The 26,396-nt window shown below is 36.5% G+C and overlaps 2 protein-coding genes across 5 annotated transcripts; one reads left to right on the forward strand and one right to left on the reverse strand.

The window, feature by feature from the left end:
* Positions 1-9,165: 9,165 nt before the first annotated feature.
* LOC143374617 (multiple coagulation factor deficiency protein 2 homolog) lies at positions 9,166-18,993 on the forward strand. Of its 4 annotated transcripts, XM_076822859.1 has the most exons (7): positions 9,603-10,936; positions 11,003-11,131; positions 11,493-11,800; positions 14,043-14,208; positions 14,435-14,521; positions 14,754-14,914; positions 17,490-18,993. In XM_076822859.1, the coding sequence occupies exons 4-7, from the start codon at positions 14,051-14,053 to the stop codon at positions 17,639-17,641; spliced, it is 558 nt and encodes a 185-aa protein (XP_076678974.1). In that variant the 5' UTR covers positions 9,603-10,936; positions 11,003-11,131; positions 11,493-11,800; positions 14,043-14,050; the 3' UTR covers positions 17,642-18,993. The 4 variants fall into 4 exon arrangements, with proteins under 4 accessions (XP_076678971.1, XP_076678974.1, XP_076678972.1 ...); XM_076822857.1 differs by lacking the exon at positions 11,493-11,800 and having other exon boundaries at positions 11,003-11,154; XM_076822858.1 differs by lacking the exon at positions 11,493-11,800.
* Positions 18,994-21,542: 2,549 nt separating this feature from the next.
* No66 (Bifunctional lysine-specific demethylase and histidyl-hydroxylase NO66) lies at positions 21,543-26,189 on the reverse strand. The gene is made up of 6 exons (XM_076822855.1): positions 25,936-26,189; positions 24,990-25,597; positions 24,639-24,916; positions 22,703-23,435; positions 21,750-21,936; positions 21,543-21,674 (listed from the first exon to the last, which is right to left on the reverse strand). The coding sequence occupies exons 2-6, from the start codon at positions 25,595-25,597 to the stop codon at positions 21,603-21,605; spliced, it is 1,878 nt and encodes a 625-aa protein (XP_076678970.1). The 5' UTR covers positions 25,936-26,189; the 3' UTR covers positions 21,543-21,602.
* Positions 26,190-26,396: the final 207 nt, after the last annotated feature.

Genomic DNA, 26,396 nt, shown 5'->3' on the forward strand with positions numbered 1-26,396 from the left:
TTGTGTACATGTAAAATGAGCTTATCAAATGCTTTCTTAAACACTTTTATTCAACGTGATTCTTATAGAAATCTAATTGTTTACCTACTTACAATAGTAGGTAGGACTCAAAAATTGTAACAGAATTATCTGTTCCCTCAACCCACAATATAATCATAAAGATTACTTGAACGTTTCTAATAATCTGACTATGTTTGCAAACACACGTTCCGTCGAGAAAATATTTACGACTGGCACTATTTTTCCACTGCCTGCGTTAACTTTCTACTTTTTAATCACAGTTACATCCGATTTTAATAATTGATTGGTTAAGGGTTACTGATATTTCATATCCCGAAACTAGCAAGAAAAGTTAAAGAACTTGAATTTACAGCAATTTTACTGCAATTATTAGAATGATTCGCGACTGTACGTTCCTTTTATACAACATTTTCATGTATTTTATTTGTTTATCCTAACTGCACAATTAACGAATAATAACATCCGTTGAGTTTCAATTCGCGTCTTAAGAAGGAAATTAATTCGACCAAAATTCAACCAACAAAGCTAAGTTTTCGAATTTTCTCTAACTCTCATATCTGAAATAGCTATCGTCTGCATTAATAACATACTTAAAACTTTAGTTTTATTAAAACCATCTTAACCATCCTCTCAAAACAATCTATAAAACGTGTATTAAAAAATCTTGATTACAACTGTATTGCCAACAAATAATTGCAAATATGAACGCAGGTAATTGAAATATTAGAAATTTCATAAAATAAAGCGCAACATATATAATATAACTATAATTAGTCCACGTAATAATGCTATAATATTTTGTGTAGTAATATAAATATACCTACAATTTGTTTATAGAATTGCAAATCAAATAATGAAGTATTCCAGTTCGTGAACAGGGGCGTCCGTAGACTTTTTTCCATTGGGGGAGGGGGGGAGGCTAACTTTGGTACGATGGTAAAGAAAAATATACCCCTCTTGCTTTTTCTAACCCATTTTATAGCGCCAATTTAATTAAAAATTTAAAGTTTTTTAGTACAAACTTAATAAAGATCAGTTTTGAAAAATAAGCGATTTTTTCTCAAAAACCAGGGGTGGGCAACTGCCCCTTTTGCCCCCCCCCCCCCTGCGGGCGCCCATGTTCGTGGAATGAACGTTAACTAATATTCATCGCCGATATGATGGAAACTCTGCGACTCGAAGAAGAGTGGCCGTCTGTCATACGAATGGAACGCATTCCGTGGGTGGTAAATCGTTCACGCAGACGTCACGATAGGAGGTCCCGCTCGTTGTAATCGGGTAGAAAACTCAATCACGATCTGACTTTCGCATCGGTAGTTCCACTCATTGTTATTGATTCAATTTTCGATAGGTGGTTATGGATAAAGATAAAAGATTCGTCAATTGAATCCGGCCTTTTGGCACACCACAGGCTGAGGATCCCACGACAGATTGCCAGGTTTATTTTCAGCAGGACCTGCGCTTTTAAAACGATATGGACTTCCGTGCCTGCCAAAAACTCATTACTCGTGGCTTCCCAGTTTTTTAATCGTCTTCCTCTGTATTTCCATTACGAAACTTTTTCAACGGAGTCATCTCATTGGTGACGACTAGGTTGCCTGACACTTTTTGCTACCATGAGGCGCTATTAAACACGCGACACTAAAATGATAGAATTTGTAAAGTTCATGAAAAAGCTTGGAAATGATTGTGCCTCTGAGAAGAAGACTCATGGCGGCTCCTATGTTAGGAATGGAAAAAAAGGAGGAATGGAAATGCATGCATTGAATTATTATCAACCGTGGACAACGTCCACTCTCAATGCAAACAGAAACCATTGTCGTAAACTCCAAAAAATCGGAGCTCATCAATGTGCAAAATTGTCCTTGAAAAAAAAAGGATCAAATCTTCAAATCAATCATTTATTGCCATCCTGAAATACTTTTGTTCATTAAAAATTCAATATAACGCAACGAAGACTATTCCAAGTGTTGCCTAGGGTGGCTCTGGGAGCAACATTTGATAATAAAAGACTATTAAAAATGTTATTACATTCAGTTAATACCTGTATCATATAAACTAGTTAAATAGCAGAGTGATGAGGAGATCAAAATTCAAATCTCGTCGAGTTGTTGGTAAAACTGACAACGTCCCTCTGGCGGATTTAAGAAAAAAGGCCCAGGTGGTCAACGTTCCGAGGGGCCCATTTTTCAGAAAAATGAAGAGGTCTACTAAAATCGTGCTAAGTGCAGTAGTACAGAAAAAAATAGTGTTTGGACAAAATCACAATTTTTTGGAAGTTGGGGCCGTGAGGCCCTTCTAGGCAGGGGCCCAGGCAACTACTCAACGGCCGCCCGTTAAATCCGCCACTGCCAAGTCCACTACTTAAATAGCAAAGTGATAAGGAGACCAAAATTCAAATATCGTGGAGTTGGTAAAACTGACAACGTCCCTCTGGCGGATTTAAGAAAAAAGGCCCAGGTGGCCACCGTTCTGAGGGGCCCATTTTTTTCAGAAAAATGAAGAGATCTACTAAAAGCATGCTAAGTGCAGTAGTACACAAAAAACATAGTGTTCGGACAAAATCACAATTTTTTATAAGTTGGGGCCGTGAGGCCCTTCTAGGCAGGGGCCCAGGCGACAGCTACTCAGTGGCCGCCCGTTAAATCCGCCACTGCGAAGTCCACTTCTTTAAAAAAATGAGACTTTGGTCTTTGCCGAGAGATAATGCACCTGGCATTTGCTAGAGACCCAAATCTCATTTCTAAAACCGAAATCACTTATCGAAAGGCGAACCTTTTGCAAACCTTTCACCTTTGCCATAACCGTTCTTTTTTTTAAACGAAACCGGGCATAGCTGCTGATCTTTAGAAATTAATCGAAGAACTGTCGGCGTGTCCCTGGTTTTCTGGGGCACGTGCCCATAGGTATTGGTATTTCGAGGTACGTTAATACCTCACTATTCAGACGGATAGAGAGAGAACAGAGCGAAACATCCACTCCTGTACATTGTTTGCGGCTTGGAATCAATAAAAGCATAGCTTTAGGCGACGGTGGTTGCCATGCCAACCAGAGACCCATCCGTGTACCCTATTTCTCTCACTCCCGTCGATCTGTCTCTTTCTCCCTTACGCACACACACCCTCTCCTTTCTCTCCGTTCTTCTCGCAGTTTCTCGCTTTCTCAGTTTCTCTGTGAACACGCGTACCACCTACACTATCTTTCGTTCTCTTTTCCTGATCCACGGATACCTCCACCCCGTCCCGCCTTCTTTCTCTATTTTCGCATTTCTGCCCTTTCCAACCCCCCCACCCCTCCCCAGCCCTTCCTGTTTTTCTCTTTGACTCTTCGGCCCTTGCACACACGCCGTCCAATTTTCTGTTTCTTCCTCTGTCTCCGTTCTCGCATACCATTCCCGCCCTACTCTTTCTCGCCACTCTCCTTTCCCTTTGTCCGCTTTCTCTTGGCCACCCTCTTCATCCCCCTGCCGCGCGCACCGTTCACCTCTTTTTTCGGCTCCGCTCCACGCACACCGGCGCAACCGCGCGAGCGTTATTCTCTGCCCTCCCGTCCGCCTACACGCGTGTCTCCATTTTGTCTCTCGTTTTCATCCCTCCTCTCTTTGATTGTCACTTTGTCCTTGAAACTCTCTTATTCGCATTCCTCTGTACTCGCCCTTTGAGACATGCTGCCTCAATAATTCCTACCCGCATTGATTTCGATCGAAACTGCATTGTAGCGCTTTGAGTACTCGATTCTTCGAACGTGTACTTTGCAAATTCCCTTACGCGGAAATGAGATGGTTAAAGGGCTCCGGAGATTTAGGTGGAGCGTGCGGGCAAGAATTGCGAAACATAAAATCTTGCCAGCTGTTAAATCACCCCATAAGTAATGTTGTTTTTTTTTAAATTAAATTATTAAGTTACTTTTAGTCATCGATGTATTGTGCTATCTGTTAGTTAGCTCGTGGAGCTTTTTTTTAAATATCTCTGGTCTTTCGAGTCAAAAACCTGAGGCAGGGCTGATTCTGTATTATTGATTAAAAAGTTTTGTGATTTCTAAAAAAACAAATGCGACAAATCTTTTAATGTAAGATTGGAGAATAAGGTGAATGTGGCATCAGCTCCCAATTATACGGCTTCAATTTTTCTGCTGTTCTTCTAGCCGTAGGTCATCAAACTTCCTCGTCCACTTACCAAAGGTGGTCATTTTTTTCCACTAAAGTACTGTAGTGATGAAAAGACCCAAATAGTAAAAGACCCTTTCAGAGTTGATACGGCCCTGAAGTGAGAGTCGTGAGGCATATTTAGCACCTTAACCTGCGAGGGTATCGCTTACACCTCGGGATTGTAATACGGTTTACCGGTAAATCGCCAGAAATACCATCAAATTTTTACCGGATATTCGCCATTTTTTTTAACGGCAATTCGATAAATTATATATAGCCATATAGCGCGTATATGCGTTCAATAATTCCTTCGGCATCTACTACGTTATCAAAGAAAGAATAACTTCAATTACTAATAAATACGAAAACCGAAGTATCCCACGAAGAACTAACTCTGATCCAAAAGAAAACTAAAAATCTGAACGAAGTCGTCAAAAAAGAATTCACGTATTTTCAAGAAGAAAAAGTAAGAGGACAGTATATACAAATGGCATATTATTTCCTAATCACTACGCGACCAACAAGTGTTGAATCTGAGAGAGCTTTTTCTTTGCTGTATTAATTTGTACAAAAATTACGTTACAATTTTGTTTGGAGACGAAAGTTTAGAAAAATTATGTTTTCTGCGTGCTTATTTGTTGAAAAAATTTTATAAATAAACAATATTTAATTAAGTATGCAAGTTAAGATTCTTCCCACTGTGTTTGTGGCGAAGATCCATATTTAATAATTAAGTATTGTCAATAGTTTTCTAACATATCTATTTTATTTTATATCATTTTATATTTTATATTCAGAATAGTTTCATTTGCATATATTTTTTACAATGCTCGATAGGATTTCAATAAAATACTTTTTTGCAATATTTACTCTTACATTTTCAATACCTTAAAAAAATACCGGTAAACTAGTTTTGATTGAAACTTTGTACGGTTCACAATCCCTACTTACACCACCCTCGAAGCAGGTGGGATTTTACCAGCGGTTTATTTTTTATCCAAAATTTTCTAGGTGATCCCATCTGATTTCGAAGTTAAAATGGCATCGATCGATTCGGCTTAGTGATATCTTTCGAATGCTGTATATAAATCGCTGCACACTCTCAGTAATCATCTTACGAACTTAACATTTTCTTTTGTCTCGAAAGTAGGCGGCTGTTCGGGACCAAGTGGTCTGCCACGAAGGAAGCGAAATATGATATCATACAATACCATGAGCAGTCTCTCACTCATTCGGAGTCCGTCTGATTCGCCGCGGCAACAGCGGAAGAAGTGGAGGGGATACCGATCGCCTTATTTCGATGCAGAAACCCCGTCCTTATTTCGGGACACTACTGTACATACAGAGGGTATCTTAGCCCATTGGCGAACCAATTTAAACTCCTCGACCCTAGGAATCCAATTATTAATTAAATTGTCAAAGACTAACAATATTATGTAACATTTTATTTTGTGTAGAATAAAAGAAAGGATAAACTTGTGTCCTTGTGGAGCCACTGCGGTACTATTCTGGATTAGAACCTCAATGGGTTAGGCCCACTTCAACGGTGGACGGGGGACCCAAAAACGATGAATAAAGTTCATGTAAGTGTGCCTTATTTGACCTTGTTCCTGATTTGTAGCTAATTTTGTACTTAAGTACTGTGCAACTTCTTACCTACATAAGAAGTGTTCGAAATGTCCACCTTCACCCTGAGTGCAAGCCTGCAGTCGTCGTGTTGCAGATTTTCTCCAAAAATTTAATAAACGTGACTAAAATGTGGTGGTGCACAATCATGCATAAACCACATGCGACGTACGACATCAAGTGGGAACTTCTTCCACTACTTCACTCAATTGATTGCTTAAGAAATTTATAGAAAACTAGAAACTACCCCCGCGCTTCGCTTCGGGCCTAAGAGATATTAAGGACTCCATGAAAAGACAGTTCACCCCTTGTCACCACCCCCTTAGGGGTTAATTAGGGCGAAATCATGAAATTGATTTTTCGGCATTTATGTGGGTAACCTTTCGAAATAAAAACTAAGTTTATATCTAATCGGGCCTAGGAAATAATAAGGAGTCTGAGAAATCATATTTCATCCCTTCTTACCCCCTTCGGGTTGAAATGTCTAAAAATCCCTTCTTATCGAGTACCTTCGTCGCAAAAGGAATATACCCTCCGAATTTCATGTTTCTAGGGTCAACGATTATATAAGTATAGATTAACCAGTTAATTTCCCATTACGAAAGACAAGTGCAATTACAAAGGGTTATACAAATATTTAGTAGAATCAGTTACATTATTTTTGTTTGCCGATTATTGGAATACAAAAATGGTCGTAAGTCGGGGACAAAATCAAATAAGTCAACTTTTTTCATCATGTTTGTGTCCACCGTTGAAGTGGGTCCCACATTGTTAAGATACATTCTGTGTTTACAGGGTGTTCGGCAACAGGTGTCAGAAACTTTAAGGGGTGATTCTGCGTGCCAAAGTAAGACGAAAATCAAGAATGACGAAATTGCGCTGGAGGCTTCGTTTCCGAGTTATTAATTGTTGAAAGTACGCGTAAAAAGCGTCTGACTTGGGACTTAACTACTGCCCCCACCGTGCATGACCTGGCTACATACAGCGCGACGGCAGTAGTCTAAGTCCCTAGCGTCAGGAGCTTTTTACGCGTACAGTGGAACTCCATTTATCCGAACAAATTTGGTCCCAGTGTGTACCTGATTTACCGAACAAGTTGCTGAGGTGTTATTATCGAAGCCAGGGTCCCGCGCCGTACCAATATCGGTGCACGGAATAAATATAAATGTTCCCTTGTATCCGAACAACAAAACAAAAAATGGCGTATTCGAACAGGTGATGGAAGGGAGAATTAGTGGGCTCCTATTAATTATTTAACGATCCAATTCTCTGAAGCATCATGTCCCGCGATAAGTTCGGATAAACGGAGTCCTACTGTATTTTCAAGAATTAATAATATGAGCATCTATAGTCGAACACCCTGTAGATTATAATACAATATAAAATAGATATAATGAAAAATATCTATGATATAACCATGCTAAACGAAGCCCGCTTATTATTGTCGCTACAAACATCAAGGTTTGCCGGAAAGAATGCGCACTGCGCATGACAGGCTATTTTTAAGAGGGATACAAAATAGTTTGGTTTAGTAGTAACACCACTGAAGGAATCTCCGTTATTTCTGGTGGTGATTTATTATGGAAAGTCCATCTGCTGTAATGTCGTAAATATTGTACTCAACTTTTCGTCATTTTTAACTTTTCTACAATTCCTCTAATAAGGTACCTACCGTTCGTCGTGAAGAATGACAATCGCTGAACACTTTTCAATAGAAACTTCGGAATTTAATGGAACTGAAGATCCAATCACTAATATTACTAGCCAAAGTGTTCGCACACACTTTCTTTATACTTGAACACCGTTCAGAATAATTATTATAATTATTACAGCATTCAAGCTGTACTCCATTTGGACCGATCCTCGCGAATTCTGCCAAACTTATTAGTAACTAACTTAAAGCTCCCGGCGTTGCCCGGGTTATGAGAATATTTTTTTTTCGATGAAGATGTGGGAATTTTTTTAAAAAAATTCTTAGCGAGCACCTAGGGGCTAAGAGGAACCTACCTACCAAATTTCGTGTTCATAAGATCAGCGGTTCCAATGAAATCGTGATGAGTCAGTGAATGAGTGAGCGAGTAAGTGAGTGAGTGAGTGAGTGAGTGAGCGAGTGAGCGAGTGAGCGAGTGAGCGAGTGAGCGAGTGTGTGAGCGAGTGAGTGAGTCAGTGAGTGAGTGAGTGAGTGAGTGAGTGAGTGAGTGAGTGAGTGAGTGAGTGAGTGAGTGAGGGAGTGAGTGAGTGAGCGAGTGTGTGAGCGAGTGTGTGAGCGAGTGAGTGAGTTAGTGAATGAGTGAGCGAGTAAGTGAGTGAGTGAGTGAGTGAGTGAGTGAGTGAGTGAATCAGTGAGTCAGTGAGTGAGTGAGTGAGTGAGTCAGTGGTACTTGGATTTTATATGTATACTAGCAAAATACTCCCGCGCTTCACTTCGAGCCTAAGAGATTAAGGACTCCGAGAAAGCACATTTTCCCCCTTTTCACCCTCTTAGGAACGAAATTTCCAAAAATCCTTCCTTTGTGGGTGCCTACATCATAAAAACAATGTACCTTTTAAATGTCACGTTCCTAGGTTAAACGGTTTGAACTGGGCATTGATGAGTCAGTCAGTCAGAACTTATTCTTTTATTTATATATATGGATAGATAGATAATACGTTAATGCTTTTTGTTGTCAAATGTTTCATTAAAAATGGAAGTCTCTAGCCATATCACAAAAAGGCTATGCTTCCTCAATCCTCATCCTAGCTGAAGAAAAAATTTATCAAATGCCTAAGCTTTTTGCAAAAAGGCTTACTTTACAATTGTGCCGGTGATTATGAAAGTGGTGCGAGTCAAAAATCCAAAAAAAAAAGTGAATTCGTCATTTTCTTTGCGTTACATCCCCTTATATTACAAAAAAGTGATAAATTCAATTTTTTAAAACTTTTTATTCACACCGCTTTCATAATCACCGACTCAATAATCGCCCTGCGACATATATGTACATATAAAATTTGAGAGCAATCCATCCAGCAGCTTATTCTGCATAAATTAACGTATCGTGGTATTTGCAAAAAAAAGTGAGTAAAGCATAAATTTCTATCATTTACGTGCACGCATATTTTTCCCACATTATTTTCCTACGAAAATACATTCTTCCAAATACTCGCAATCTAAGTGTAATACCCAACGCACGTATACTAGTTTTGCTTTTAAAAAAAGAACACGGTATAATCATTTTCGCGCAAAGGGGATTCTTGTAGCGTATAAATCTGATTTTGCGAGATTCTTCATTTATTTGTAACATTCAAAAACAAAGAGACCCGCGGGAGGGTGGAGCGGTTCTGAGCAACTCTTCGAATACGCAAGCTCCGTGAAGAACGTCGATAAATGTCACGCGCTTTCCCCTTGAGAAGAAGTCCGCCTGAAAACACTGCGGGGAAGATCAACGAACAGCGATCAAACCGCAGCCTGCGTTACATTTCTGAATCAATAATCGACGGATCGACCGCGTAAAGTCCAGGTAAAGGCACATTGCATTCAATAATTCATCCCTGCACCGTGATTCGCTCGATTCGATCCGAACGGCGAACCCCGAGTTTATCTCGCCGCTAGGTTAGGATAGGCCGACCTAACCCAAGCTGAAGCGGACACAAGGGTGGTTACCCTCCTCGATATTGCGCTGAAGATCGCGCTCCGATAGTCTCACGTCAGCGGCTCGATCTCGCAAGACATCGAGCGGGGGTTATTTAGAAGTGCATTTGTAAAACCGGTGTCTGATTTCGTAATGCGATATGCTTTTTATACAGATGGATTTAATGGCCGAGGAAAGGTTTCAATTCAAGTGGATCGGAGTCTGAAACTATGCAAACGAAATATGGAAGATGTACAGGATTTTCATGGGTTTCGCACGGTCAGGATCAACTGGGCCAAGTTATGCAGAAAGCTACCAACAATGATCTGAAATTCAGTAGTTTTACAATATTTTTTAATCGGTTATTTCATAGTGAGTAGCATAATTAATATTATTTTTAATTTGTTGTTTTTTAAGCCTAAAATGGAATTATGGTTTGGTAGTTTTAATAAATAATGGGTTGGTCATTTTTTGCAAAATAAAGATCAAAGAATTATGGGGTCCCTAGGTACTGGGTCTGATTTTTGTCATTTTGAGGGTTGGTTGGTTTCTGTATAACTTGATTTTCGGTAATGGGAATCATAATAAAGTAAAAATTAGAGAAGAATATATTAGGTTGGTGCAAATGTTCGTTCAACAAATTTTTTTACTACACCCTCTCATAGATGCCCAAGGAAAATAGTTTGATTAAAAAATCGTAATGTATTTTTATTTTTAATACAAATTTTGGTTCAGTAAAGCGAACGAACTTACATTACACACAGACCAAATAATAGTGTACCTAAAGGAAAGTGTACATAAAAGTGATATCAAGCAGGGAAATATGACACAAATATTTACTTCTAGTTTTTCGACTATGAAATCGTCGAAAATTTATTATTAAATCGATAATTATTTCTTATTTTGCGAAAATATTTGTTACAATATTACATATTCTTCTATTAGAGATCATTACTTAATATACTTTTCGTTCCCCAGGGATAAATATTTCGAAAGAATTGAAATATTCTTGAACTGATAAATTTTCGAATGTTCTTACTCAAAGCATTCATGCTTACAACCACTTGTGTTACAAACCTGTTAAAAATAAAATTATCAAGCTATCATATTAAACAATGTCGAGCCATCCAAAATACCAGAGAAAGTTTATCAACAGTTAAAAATTCTCACCCTCAGAAAAAGCATGTACAGTAACAATTAAATAATAGTTCGCATTAATTTACGCTAAAAAGAAATCCACCAATAAACACAATACACTGCGGTTCATAAGAATCAATTCTAAGGAAGTTGGAAATTTATTGAAGAACTGTAACAAATATTTTATTTAGCATTTTAATTTAAAAGCAGTGAGAGGGATTCAATCTGTAGCAAATATCACGTTTTCTGCAAATACAGCAAGTGTCCTAATACTTACGAACAGCAGTGGATATAGCGTGCACCTCTGATCTGTCGGGCAAGCATACATGTGACAGATTCTGATCCAAGGTCCTTAGTAAGGTACTGCGCGAAAAATCCGAAGCGTCACAGATCCCCTGTAAGGCGACACAGGTACATATGGGCTCTCTCGGTGAATGGACCAAATGATATAAATTATTTATAGATTTCGACACCAAAGCGAGGAAGGGGAGTTGAGGGTGTTCTGTTCCAACTGGGGTGCGTACCCGGGGGGTCCACTTGCATCGAAAGCCCCTTGAGGCACCCTCAACATATGCATTCTCACTCAACAACCGTAAGCCTATATAAAATTGATTCGTAAGTACCCCGGATTCCTGTCTGTCTCGCGTGCTTTTTAACACCTACCTTCGTTTGTTCTGTATGTACAGTCTCGTCTGTTAAGCTTCAGAGCAAACATGCGCGGGAGAAGTCGCATCTACTTGCTCTTTTTCATTCGTCAAGTTTGAACAGTGACCCTAAAATTCCATAGAAATGATCACTTCGTCTTAAGATATAAAAATCGTTTAAATATTTCACGTTAGAAACACTGTGCAATTTAATTTTTTTTAAACTATCCCAGCCTTCTCTCAGCCTGATAATTATTCCATGTTTATTTCTAAGTTCAGCTTTTGGCCGATGTGACATTTTAATTACAGTTTGTTACATGGAGGTGGTGTATATTTTCCAAACACTTTTGGAAGAAAGATATTGATCGCTTCCATAGCTCCTTGAAAAACTATTCAAGTTGCTGACAAGTGATGTGTAGCAAATTCGAAGACGGGCCCCAGTGCCGTACACTGCGCCCCCCGGGGTCCAATCTAAATCAATGGGCTTGTGGGTAATCGCATAATAATTACTGGGACCCCCCCTACCGTCCATCTGTCGCTAGCTAAGGGCTGTTCAACCCCTAGAAGTGGTAATAGGCAATACTACGGCAACATAGGCGATGAACGTGTCCCAGCAGGTCCTATTGTTATTAGGCACTGTAAGAAATATCGTGCAGTGCCATTCGCCAGTCATTGCGTCCTTTTAAATTCGCATCTCTTATTTGTTCGTGTAAAAAGGATTCAGAATGCACTTGCTATCGACATTCGAATGTTTTTTTAATTCTCCAGGTTTTTCATATTACTTAATGTAAAAAAAAATAAAAGCAAATCAACCTATCAGTTTTTGTGTTATTTTTTTTAAAATACAAGTTTTTTAAATTTTCTATTTTTGTTTCATATTAATAGCAAACAAATGCGAAAACTGATGGGTTGATTTGCTTTTATTTTTTTTACATCTTAATACTAACATTTCTATAATTAACTCCAAAATACAAAGAAAAGAAATCTTAATACTGAAAAGCATTATCAACACTTGTATTAAGATGTAAAAAAAAATAAAAGCAAATCAACCTAACAGTTTTTGTGTTTTTTTTTTAAAATACAAGTTTTTAAATTCTCCATTTTTTTCATATTAATGTCAAACAAATGCGAAAACTGATGGGTTGATTTGCTTTTATTTTTTTTAGATCTTAATACTAACATTTCTATAATTAACTCCAAAATACAAAGAAAAGAAATCTTAATACTTAAAAGCATCATCAACACTTGTATTAAGATGTAAAAATAAATAAAAGCAAATCAACCTAACAGTTTTTGTGTTTTTTTTTTAAATACAAGTTTTTTAAATTTTCCATTTTTTTCATATTAATAGCAAACAAATGCGAAAACTGATGGGTTGATTTGCTTTTATTTTTTTTACATCTTAATACTAACATTTCTATAATTAACTCCAAAATACAAAGAAAAGAAATCTTAATACTGAAAAGCATTATCAACACTTGTATTAAGATGTAAAAAAAAATAAAAGCAAATCAACCTAACAGTTTTTGTGTTTTTTTTTTAAAATACAAGTTTTTAAATTCTCCATTTTTTTCATATTAATGTCAAACAAATGCGAAAACTGATGGGTTGATTTGCTTTTATTTTTTTTAGATCTTAATACTAACATTTCTATAATTAACTCCAAAATACAAAGAAAAGAAATCTTAATACTTAAAAGCATCATCAACACTTGTATTAAGATGTAAAAATAAATAAAAGCAAATCAACCTAACAGTTTTTGTGTTTTTTTTTTAAATACAAGTTTTTTAAATTTTCCATTTTTTTCATATTAATAGCAAACAAATGCGAAAACTGATGGGTTGATTTGCTTTTATTTTTTTTACATCTTAATACTAACATTTCTATAATTAACTCCAAAATACAAAGAAAAGAAATCTTAATACTCAAAAGCATCATCAACACTTGTATTAAGATGTAAAAAATAAATAAAAGCAAATCAACCTATCAGTTTTGTGTTTTTTTTTTAAATACAAGTTCTTTAAATTCTCCATTTTTTTTTCATATTAATAGCAAACAAACGCAAAAACTGATGGGTTGATTTGCTTTTATTTTCTTTACATCTTAATACTAATATTTCTATAATTAACTCCAAAATGCAAAGAAAAGAAATCTTATTACTCAAAAGCATCATCAACACTTGTATTAAGATGTAAAAAAAAAAATAAAAGCAAATCATCCTAACAGTTTTTGTGTTTTTTTTTAAAAAATACAAGTTTTTTAAATTCTCTATTTATTCATATTAATATCAAACAAATGCGAAAACTGATGGGTTGATTTGCTTTTATTTTTTTTACATCTTAATACTAACATTTCTATAATTAACTCCAAAATACAAAAAAAAAGAAATCTTAATACTCAAAAGCATCATCAACACTTGTATTAAGATGTAAAAAAAATAAAAGTAAATCATCCTAACAGTTTTTGTGTTTTTTTTTTAAAATACAAGTTTTTAAATTATCCAGTTTTTTCATATTAATATCAAACAAACGCAAAAACTGATGGGTTGATTTGCTTTTATTTTTTTACATCTTAATACTAACATTTCTATAATTAACTCCAAAATACAAAAAAGAAGAAATCTTAATACTCAAAAGCATTATCAACACTTGTATTAAGATGTAAAAAAAAATAAAAGCAAATCAACCTAACAGTTTTTGTGTTTTTTTTTTAATTACAAGTGTTGATGTGGCTTTTGAGTATTAAGATTTCTTTTCTTTTTGTATTTTGGAGTTAGTTATAGAAATGTTAGTATTGCAGATAGGGAAATAGTTTAATGAAGCAGGACTTAACAAATAAATTGTTATTGAATTGTTTCAGACGCACAAATGATAACCATACTGCTGATCGGTTCATGTATAGCATTCTCTAATGGTTTTCGTGGTCCCCATCATCCACAAAGCACTGGTTCCGGTTCCCATCATCATTATTCTCCCCAGAAAAACATCAAAATAACGCAAGACACTGGACTACTGCAAGATGCTACGTTAGTTAACTAGCAACTTGTTACTTCACAAACAACATTTTTTTTAGGAATATATTCGATGTGTTGGATAGTTTGGTTTATTATTAAAACCAGTAAGAAAAAAAACGTTCATATTGACAACGTTAAAGATGAATTAAAAGAAATTTGATAGAATTAAAAATTAGTACCCATATTACACATGGATTTTGTGCCCTAAGAAATGAGAAATGTAAACATATAATTTCAGGCATTTGAAAGAAGACATGGGATCTATAGGAGAGCAACTAGACTTTTCTAATATGACTGAAGAGGAAATAGAATTCCACTACTTTAAGTACGTTCATACAGTCAATGAAATACTGTGTTTTTAATGCTACGTAATATTTTTGGTGCTACGGATCCGTGCAATAATTCACGTTTCACGCTGATTCTATGTATGTGAAACTTCAGCAACTTCGTTGTACAGTATTTAAATTTGCTACCCTAAACACTAATATGTTATCTAATGTTATATTATATGACCATGCTATTTAACAGAGATCTGTAATTTACTGTACTAATTATAGAGTTCACGACGTCGATAATAATGACAAATTGGATGGATTAGAAATACTTAATGCTATCCAGCATACGTTTCACAAAAACGAACACCACGACCCGGAACCCATGAGTATAGCTGAAAAAACGAAACACGTGACCTATGAAGATGACCTTCCTTGGATTGTTGGTACGTAAATTCATTATTTATAGTGAAAGCACTGTATGTATTTATGGTGAATAATAAAATTTGCATTGTAGTTTCTCCATAGCTAGTTTATAACAATGATTTACTTTTTAGTCATTTTTATTAATAACGTGTAGAGAGTGTTCCAGCATTAAACGAACAAACTAGACCAGCATATTCTCTGAATTGAAATGGAAAGAGAAACGTTGATCAACTAAGATGCAAAATTGTTTTCTGATAAAGATATAAGAGAAATATTTAACACTTTGTGTGGCGCAAGGTTTTGTACAAAGCGTAGAAAGTGAACTCATTGCCTGGTTTATTTTCAAAGTAAACATTCCGGAAACTCCGAACAATACTTTCATCAACGCTTTCCAGAAAATATTGACGTGGAAACACGTGGAAGCTGTGCATAGTTTGTCGATTTTAAAAATCGTTTTTTTTTTATAAATTTGTAAAATTCGAAAACCGGGTTTTTAAATTTGAAAAACCGGTTCTTTTATACTAGAATTAATATCAAGAAATGAATTAATTATTTAATTAAAAATGTTAACATTTTGACTTCAAGTCGCCTCGGACACGAGCATATTGTAGAAGATAACAGTTTACTGGAAAACTAATCTTCATGAAGTCCTAATTTCTGAAGAAAAATACTACATGGAATAAAGATTTATAATTTATATTTTGTACGGGTTTTAGTTATTTTAGTTTTTTTTCATTTGATTTTATTTTGAGTCGATTTTATTGTTATGTTTTTGTAATTCTATAAATATTAAGGAAACTGAAATTTTTAAAATAAGTACGGATATTTATTTTCTATTTTAATTATATTTTTTGTTAAAATTCGAAAACCGGTCTAACCGGTTTTTTGTGAAAATTCGAAAACTGGTCTAACCGGTTTTTTGTGAAAATTCGAAAACCGGTCTAACCGGTTTTTTGGGAATAGTGGAAGTCGAAAACTGGTCTAACCGGTTTTTTGTGAAAATTCGAGAACCGGTCTAACCGGTTTTTTGGGAATAGTGGAAGTCGAGAACCGGTCTAACCGGTTTTTTGGGAATAGTGGAAGTCGAAAACCGGTCTAACCGGATTTTGGGAATAGTGGAAGTCGAAAACCGGTTTTTTCAAAAGTCGAATTTTGTACAGACCCTGTGCACAATTCCCCTGGCGTGAAAACACGCCGACGCCACACAAAGTGTTAATATAAAGGGACCAACCGGAATTGGAAATACGTTTCAGTTTTAAAAGAGATGTCACAGTATGTTTGAACTGTGTTTATTCTTTATCTTCCATTATGAACAACTTCATAAGGAGAATTATATTACAGCATTGCCAGCATGTCACGAATACGGTTGGGACTATTTGTCGAATGTTTCTCTACTCGAATATTCTAGCAGTCCGAGTATTCAAACATCCCTTGAATAAAATTCGAATATTATATTTGAATTAGGTATGTACTCGGGTATTTGAATACTCGATTCATCGAATATGATCTGTATCTTCAAATATTCAAATATTACATTCTAGTAATTGTGTATTATAAGGAAATACTTTGAAAATGAATTTTCTTATTCCGGCTGCTATAAATTTAAAGAGCGTTAAAAAATATTAGAACCGTATTTCCTGTTTTTGTTAGTAAACAGTTTGAAGGGGTGGAAACTCCCTACGAACACCAGTAGTCGAAATAACCTTCCCCTAATTACCCCCAAATTATTTATTTAATCCAAAAGTGGTTTATACACAAATTACTCAGTTTTAAATGTAGAATTATATCAAAAGATAAAAATCTCAATATTCGGATATCCGAATACATCCTCAATTCGAATCTAGTATTCGAATGCTATAATATTCGAGGAATAATTATTATAATAAATATCCCTCGAATATTATTAAAACATGTCTGTTTTATCTGGATACGCGGGAACATTCCATAGGCAGTTGAAGGTACAAACAACTTTTAGAGATAGACGTTCCGTAGTGCAAATAGTTTTTTGTGGGTGGAGGTGTAGAGATTTCAAGGTGTTATACTTTTTTATTCACAATATGATAGCGTTAGTTTGAGACGCCTTCCAACTTCGTTAGACGGACGATATGCACCTCTATCGCGCATAGAATGTGTTACAAAATGTTTTCATCACCTTCGAGGCTATGCTTAACAAACAATACACTTGTCGTACTAGAGACACATTAGTTTAGAAGAATGTGTTGTAATTACAGACGACGATTGTCTTCCAATTTACTACCTTCTCCTATAACATGATACTTGTTCATAAAATAAATTCTATATAATTATATCGCAATAGTTGACAGGGCATATTAATTCATAAACCCTATTCTAATACGCTGTTACTACATTTTTACAGAATAGAATTTTTCCTATGTTAATATATCCTATCAATAAATCATTAGTTAAAAATTTCAAGTTGCACTGATGCCGATACAAATAAGAATGTGTTAGCCATGAACATTTGAACTTTCTATCGCAAAAGATTAATAAATATATATATAATATTTCTTCAATAAGGATATATGATTGTTTATACATATGAAGGACTAATGCCTACTATTTGTTGTTCTCAAGAATTAATAGACAAAACGTTGAAGGAGGACGATCTTGACAACGACGGATACCTCGTATATGCCGAATACGTACTTGGAAGGCAAAGGGATCACATTGCTCAAGCGAAAAGGAGTCAAGCAAGAGCAAACAAAGAACAGAGTGTCGGAGAATAAAATTCAATGCGAAAGGGCACACAAATGTAACGATTTATCGTATAATAATATACAACTACGTTTGATACTCTGCGAAGGACAGTTCTCAAGGGTATGAGGTTGCTATACTAAACTAATCATCATACATCGTAACCCTGCTGGAGCTGCCAGTTAGAACCGCATTAAAAAATTTTAAATCCGGATTGATGCGGTTTTCTTCCCGTAAATTCCAGATTGAACCCGATGAAATTTTTTCTATCGGTTTCAAACCGGATATGCGTGTAAAAATCTTGACGGTACGCATCCCGTGAATTATTTGCTCTGCCAATCCGGATCGCCACGGACTCGAAAGAGCTTGTGGCATTTCCAGATTGAATCCGTAAGATTTTTGATCCGCAATTTCAGATACGAAACTTCCGGGTTTATGCAAATGGCAATTCCTGATAGAAATTTATAAATTTCGCACATGCAAATCCTGTTTCATCCATCGATCTGGATATCCGCATTGAACCGGATTCGTTTTTGAACTGGCACAAATCACTGCTTGAAAATCCAGGTAGTACCGCATGGAACCAGATAGATCCAGTTCAAAATTCAACGCGGTTCTAACTGGCTGTTCCAGCAGGGAAGAGACGGTAGTATGACGATATAAAACAATATTATACAATTGCGCATTGCATATGCATCGTTGCACTTGTGAAAGAAATGTTGCGTAGGAAGGTAGTCCCCTTTAAACCGTTCAACTTTCCCCTCCAACATTTTTTTCTAATTCAACCGAAAAGGACATATGACTTGGATCATTTACGCGGACTAACCTGTATACATACGTGCTGTATGCAGGATGTCCCAAAATTGCGGGACTTCATGGAACATGCGATATCCTGATACATAAAGACAACGAAAAGTCCTTTACCGTTTTGGGATCCGAGGCTTCGTTCTCGAGATATTAACGGTTGAATATCAGCGGTCCAAGTTCCGGGGCGCCCTGTTTAAAGCCGAAACAGCTGAGCGGCGAGCAGTGACCGCTCGCGCGCACGCGCAGAGGGCTCGCGCAGATACAGATTGGGACACCCTGTGTACGTAGTACCATAGCGACATACTCTTTCTGCTTACAATGCGTTGGCCTATTTTTCGATACTCTTTGACGCCAGATTGTCTCGTGTCTCTGCAAATTGTATAATTCATCGTGCGATAAATCGGTGCGTTTGTGGACTTTAACTTTTTGATATATACAATGTGTTAAGAAAAGCCAAGGCTATAAGCAACTTTATACCTGTAATACGTAAGCAACAAGAATATTTTCTCTTTTGAATGGATTTGTTTGTAACAACGTTCTCTCTTTTACTGAAATATACAGAAAATGTAATTTTTAATGCAAGTGTTAACTAATTTTTGTAATCAAGAAAAGATCAACAGTCTGTAACTGTCTTATAAGAAGTCCTGCGGGGAAATTTCATGAAAATTTGTTCAGTAGATCATCCCATATACAATCTCGCGGAATTTCAACGCATTAACTCGAGTTTATGTAAACGACCCCATAGAAGCCCATAAGTGGTTAAAGTGCGTTCAAACTTCGTGAGCTTATAGAGTACCAAATTCTACACAACTTTCCCTGGTAATATTTCCCCGTACGACGCTTTATAACAAAATTACAGCCTTTTGAAGTTTTCGAAGGACCTGTAGGGTTACTGGATTGCCTACGTACAGGCGCGGGCCGCTAATAATCTTCAAACACTCAAATCTCCATTGTCCAACGTCGTACGAAAAAATGTTATAGGGAATCGTTGTGTAGAATTTGGAGCGCTACAAGCTCACGAATTTTGAGCTTTACAGTTTTATGGGATTTTTTGAAAGATTCAATTATTTTTTTTTTAATTTATTATTGCAGGGAATGTTCCAAATGAAATATGAAAGAGTTTCTCTATGCGGATTTAAATGCCTACTACAATTATGATTTTAATTCCTACCGCTTATTAGCACTATTGTGCTGCACTTTTATTTCAGACTTAATTGATAACGTCGAGCGTAACACGGAAATGATAATAAGGCTTACGAGTTACTAGGTTTACTTCTCGGCTTCGCCTCAAGTTTATATTCTAATTTCATACACAAATTGTTTTTATTTTTTTTTGTAAAAATAGTCACATTCATCTGGATTAGCTACGCATAATGAGCTGGGATACATTTCGTGATCCCGGAGTTTACCGTTCGAAAGTTTTTAGGGCGACAAAGACACAAACCTTTTCTGCTTTCGTTTCTCCCATTGCTTGCAATGAGAGACGCGATGAAATGATTGAAATGGAGGGTGGATGGGACTGGTGTTTTCTTCGGGCGGGCACTTTCGTAGGTACCTCCTCGTTGGTGTGCCCGGATACTTGGTATCGTTTCCCAAGCATTGCGACTTGCAAAACGAAATCATGCCAAAGCCTGCGATCTAGATTAAGGTGTCTAAATCGAATCATAGTTATCTTAAGTAACTTTGGTCTGGTTTAGACGTTTAATATTGGGTTGGTGCACATGAAATCGACGATGGTGGAAATAAATGAAATTGTTAAAAAGCAAGAAGTATTTTCATTGAAACTCCTCTACTCGAATTCCTCATTGGTGAAAGGAATTCGTAGATTCACATATTATAAGAATGAATACACGGTGAAGGTATTTGCGTTGGTTAATTTGGGTACGAGTTGTACCAAGGGAGCACCTTCCAGGGATACAGAACAAAATCTAGAAGAATAACAGAATAACTACTTCATTATCTGTTATTGCTGCTTGAAATGTGCCTGATCTTGAAAATGGTACACCGAGGTAAATAGGTATGTGTTTCCACATCTTCTATTATTATCAATCCTTCAACACTCGATAACTTGGAGACCCAACGTGATCACCAGCCATAAGCACCATAATTCGTCGCCAGGACAGTTTACTTCTCGTAGTGATCTTCTAGGGAGTGATCGGAACAACGTGTATCGTCGCTGATTGGTTGCCGCGATTTGGAGCAAAAGCGGAAGTAGACAGAGAAAGAAACTGTAAAAAAGAAAGAGACAGAAATACTGACAGAAAGAGAGAGAGAAATACTGATAGAAAGAGATAGATATGTTTATTTCCGATTTTGCTCCAAGATGGCTGCGGTTATACCGATCACTCCCTAGAGCAGGCCTGCCCTTTACGGTGCAAATACCTCCTGAAGTTCTGGGACCCGGGCAACAGCCGGGTGCGTAACTGTTCCAATGCTACCCGTTGCGAGAACTGTGAGAGAACTGCATGAGTGTGCGTCCATGTACGAGCCTGCATGGACGGCCGCAAACTCATGCAGTTCTCCCACAGTCCATGCTGTGGTTAGCAACGTAACAGTCCCGCGCTCGGCTGTTGCCCGGGTTCCAGAACTTCAGGAGGTATTTGCACCGTAAAGGGCAGGCCTGCCCTAGAGCAGGGTTGACTAACTGGTGACTCGCGAGCCACCGGGGGCTCCTCCGCCTCGCTGCTACGCTGAACGGCCCCACTCCATACCTACCACACTCTGACGATCGCAGTGGATTCCTGCGTCTTTCCTTCTCGTTTCGACTGCGATCGTCAGAGTCTGATAGGTATGGAGGGGGCCGTTCAGCGTGGCAGCAAGACGGAGGTGCCCCCGGTGGCCCGTGAGCCACCAGTTAGTCAACCCTGCCCTAGAGGATCACTAACTTCTCGCGATTCTGAGCGCCGCGGGTCAGAATCGCCAAGAAGTCCAAGCTGTCCGAGTGGCTCTTTGTGCACCTCTGCTCTATCAGGACCGCACACAAGCTAACTTCCCGCCATAATATCCTTGAAGGCAGGGCAGCGTGGGGCCGTCCACTCCCGACCCGACGCTAACATATAATAGTTACATAGATATGGCAATGTGCTATTAAATGCACGTAAATAATATGAGAAACTATAAGAGACCTCAGGTTACATGATTTATTTTTTCATTGACTTTGCTTACACGTTATGTAAAAATATACAATCACTCCAATGTGCATAATGGATCGTCGGTCACAACAAGGCATTTTTCCCAAAGATCTTTAACTATTTGTATCTGTTAAACAAAAATATTTAATATTATACAGCTACTATAAAATGACTGTTAATGTAATATATTTATTTAGAATACCTTATTATCCTCGCCAACGACTGGTAAATCATCTACACGTATAAACTCGGGATATCGCAGTATCATTTCTCGAATTGCAGGTACAAATTCTTCACTAACATCTAAATATTGTGGTTCATACTCATGATATTCTTTAGAGTTTTCACTTGAATAATGTATTCTATAGGTGTCAGCCTCTTTTATTAATCTGCGGGTGAAAAGTTAAACGAAAATGATAAAATGAAACAATTTTCTTCCAATTTCATATAATAGTTTATAATCTTAATTAATATATCACGCTAAGTTCAGTAAAATATATTTCTGTACGTTCTAAAGGTTTAACCAGGATTGCCAGGTCTTCGGCATTCAGCCGGAGTCTCAGGTTTTGAACCGTTGTCTCCGGCCTCAGGCAGGCACAATACAAATCGACAGAATAGAGAATATTAGCGAATTTTTAGGCACGCACTGGCACTGCATTGGTGTAGCATGCCATACAAAAATAAAAAAAACTATTAAAATCTGTAACAAATTCTAATAAATATTCATATAATACTTTTATAATCTCTCCCCCCCCCCCCCCCACCTTCCCCGCCCGCCCGACTGCAATTGTCAATGATCCTCAACGAAATTCAAATCTCCGGCAAAGGATCAAGCCTGATCTGGCCACCCTGGGTTAAACGGAAGCTTGTAAAAATAAACATTTCTTTAGAATTGCTACCTTACCTTCACCAATAAATAATTCACATAACAATTTTGAAATTTTAAGGTTATAAACGGTACATGAAACTATATTTTTAGAAGATACTCGTTGAATATCATTTAACAAAATACAATTCATTGAATTTGTATTGTCATTTTAAAATTAAACGCGGAAAGTGAATACAATATTCGCAACAATCTAATTTCATTAAATTTATCAATGTAAAAAATTTATAAATACATTTAAAAATAACACAAAAATTATTAAGTCATACCTTATGCAATGAGATCTTAATAATCGTATTTTCGTGTCAGGTTCTATTTCTACCCGATTTTCAACAATTCCATTCGCAGTCATCTGTTCACCATCTTGAGCAACGGAACAGTCTTGTTCATTTACCGAAAGAGCAGGTGGTAAGAAATCATGGATATGATTTTTGGCCATCAAATCCGCTGCTTTGTCTATGTCAATGTAGTCTACTAATTTGTGACACAAATCTTTAACTGTCTTCTTGAATTCCTCTTTAGCGTCACTCTGATTCTCAGAATGTATAAAACCACAGTATCTTAGATAATCGAGGGGCAACCCTTTTCGAAATGCAGTATCATTCTCTATGGCAATTTCTAAAGCGCACGGAAGCAACTTCTCTATGAAATCACCCCAACTATTTTTCTGATACACGCTCAGGGTAATGTGGAGACTATGCGTGTCGTCGAGAGTTTCGCCCTGATGAATTGTACCACGTGGAAAGTATAACAAATCTCCTGCGTTTACAACTGTATCTAATATAGGTTCGCCAATTTCAGAGTCGGAAAAATTCCTCGAAGAATACCTTGGCAAGTATTCGTTCTCATTTTGTGGTTTGTACAATCTCCACCTTTTTTTACCTTCGATTTGTAATATAAAGGCTTCGATATCATCATAGTGAGGAGCAAAACCTTGACTATTAGGAGGTGTCAGGTATGAATTTGCACCGACAAAACAACCAAAAAATTCTTGCAGGGTAGCTAAGAACAATAAATAGTTTTCATAATTTTTAATGATAAAAGGCATATTAAATGCATGTTTCGAAGAAATTAATTTTGTTTATTGTTCTTGTATCAAAAGTGATGTGAACTGTTCCTCTGGGAAACCTTTTTGTGCGGTCGAAACTTATGTTTATGGAAAGTACTTGTTGTATAGAGTTTTAACGATACCAATTTTGAGTTTAAAAGTATTTTCATTGAAAAATTATGAGGCGAAAATGTTTATGTTTTTAAAAATTAATAAAAGTGTTTCGTAAGAAAAACCTTTTCTTATATTTCGGAGAAAATTGGCTTTTTATATGTTATATATTTAAATACTGTGTTACTTTTCCAATGTGTAAACACCGCAATAACGGTGTCTTTAATTTGGGCCCCATCGCCCTTTAAAGGGGTGAAAACTAACCTCAAAGTCAAATTGGGACTTCCTCTCTTTCGCGTATAACTCTCAAAGTACAACAGACAGAAAAAAATGTTTCAAACAAAAGTTTAATGGTGCAATAAGCGCTACAAACTTCCGTTAACAAAATTTTGAAAAGAGTTAAAAAAAAATATATAACTGACGAAAAAAACTCTTTTCAAAATTTTGTTAACGCACGTTTGTAGCGCTTATTGTACCATTAAACTTTTGTTTGAAACATATTTTTCTGTCTGTTGTACTTTGAGAGTTATACGCAAAAAAGTGGAAGTGCCAATTGACTTTGAGGTTAGTTTTGCACCCCCATAAAGAGCGATAGGGCCCAAATGAAACACACCGTTGTTCTTGTTTTGAGTCACTCTAAAAACCCACAAAGTTGCGTTCCAATCGGTGACTCCGAGTTCGCGGTGTTCCCTTGTTAGAAAGAGAGATGAGGTTATGTCTGTGTCAGATATTCCTGCGGCCATCTTGCGTTAATTAAAAATTTCAAAATATCTCTGACATGAGCTCAAATCACATTAAAGATGATACAGTATATACGTATGATAGTTGAAGTTACTATTAAGGGTTCGAAAATACGTAAAAATCTCAGTCTTTTTTACTCAATAACTTTTCAACCTCATTCCGAAACACAAAATTGATATTTCTGCATGTTGTTTGATGCGTGGTTTCGATCAATACAAATTTACGGTGAAAAAAAACTTTCTTTCTTTCCCACTAGAAAAGTTTACCCCAAAACTGATATCCAGCTTTCTCGTATGACTACCCACCATTTAACGAGTGTAATTTTGGAATGTAAGTTTGCGGATTTAACATTCTAACGGAACATCCATTCATATAATAATCCCATACAACGCTTGGAACTGCACGACCGGCAGGATTATGTGTGTCTTTTAAACCATTCTCATATGATGTTATATCAATATTTTTTGAGAACAAAATATGAGATTCTCTTAATATTTTGTCCAACATAGGTGTACTCATAAGTAATTTGTAATAATTGGGACAGTTCCTTTTTATGTACACTGGTGTTTTTTCCCAATTTTTCCTGAAAAAGATTACACGTTGCGCATTAAAATATACAAATACAGTTTATCAAAATACAGCCATCCCGTGCTTACTCGAAAAAGTCTTCCACTTTCATGGGATGTATTAGCCATTCGAACATTGAGCGACTCGTGTTCAAAGGATTTTCATGATGTTCTTCCACCGTTTCGGAATTAGCGCACGCAGACTGTTCATCCGCCATTTTTAATAATACTTTCTTTTTATTTGGCTTCCGTCGGTTTTGTTTAATCTGCTTCATTTTTGCGACACCTGTATTTAATGTTAAAATGGAACTCTTTAATTTGGTCTTTGACTCCAGTCCTTTGGAATCGCAAATTAATGTTACTTTCTTATCTTTTGCTTTATGTATCGGTTTCTGAATTGATTTGTTCTTCTTGGCAGTGGTGGAAGAGTTAGCTTTCTTAGATATTAATTTACTCTTTTGGTTCACACCTTGACCTTTATTTATAGGAATCTTTTTCGTTTCGCTGGCAATTTTCATCGTAGACGACTGCCTCGTTCTACTTTGCGTTTCACCTTTCGTGTCGTTTCTCAAAGCTACTCTCTTTTCTGGAGAGCTATGCTTCTTCTTTAATTTCTTTGAGTTCGAGGATAATTCTGCATTTTTACGTTTCATAGCATACATGGCGAATGCTGATACTGTTTCACGGTATTGGAGCATCTACAAAGAGATTATAGTATAATCATGATTTCAAACAATATAACAAAACTTTGCTTAATGAACATGAAGTACATGTTACTATAATATCAATGCACTGTAACATTAGAAAACTTCGGCATCACGTCGCACGCGTAAATAACAATGCGAATGTAAGAAATGTACATAATCAGCAGTGACTATAAATACTATTTAAATGATACGTTATAATTCGTAGAATGACTTGTAATATGATAATGAGTGACAATTTTAAATAAACAATATGACCGGCGTAATTTAAGGTTATATTTCGCTATTTATTTTCAAGCATATCGTAATAAAATAACATTTTCTCGAATTACCGTGGAGGATGTTTAAATGGGTAAAAGCTTTAATTACAGCCCGATTAAATTTAGTAGTTATTCTAATATTACCGCGTTAAAAATCTTGTAGCTTAAATTTATCACAACACGTGCCACTCCACTGATTGTACGTCATTTGGGCATAGTAAACATTGGCTGAATCATTAATTGATTAATTTAATGCGATATTCAGCTCGTAACCTTTGTTGTAATATAGTAGTTATATTCGCTGAACCCAAAATTAAAATACTGCTGAAATAAAATTGCTGTATATCAGTGGCGCAGCCAGAGGGGGGCCAAGGGGTCCTGGCACCCCCTAAAAAAGAAGGAAAATAGGGATTAATGTAACGACTGAAGTAATTCAGAGGTTTGTAAAAAGAAAAGAATCCTGGGTTTCATTCTGTAAATAAATTCTTATAATCATTTAATGAATTTTATTGAATTTGCATTAAAATATTTTT

Source organism: Andrena cerasifolii, chromosome 11 (assembly GCF_050908995.1).
Source record: "Andrena cerasifolii isolate SP2316 chromosome 11, iyAndCera1_principal, whole genome shotgun sequence".
Taxonomy (NCBI): domain Eukaryota; kingdom Metazoa; phylum Arthropoda; class Insecta; order Hymenoptera; family Andrenidae; genus Andrena; species Andrena cerasifolii.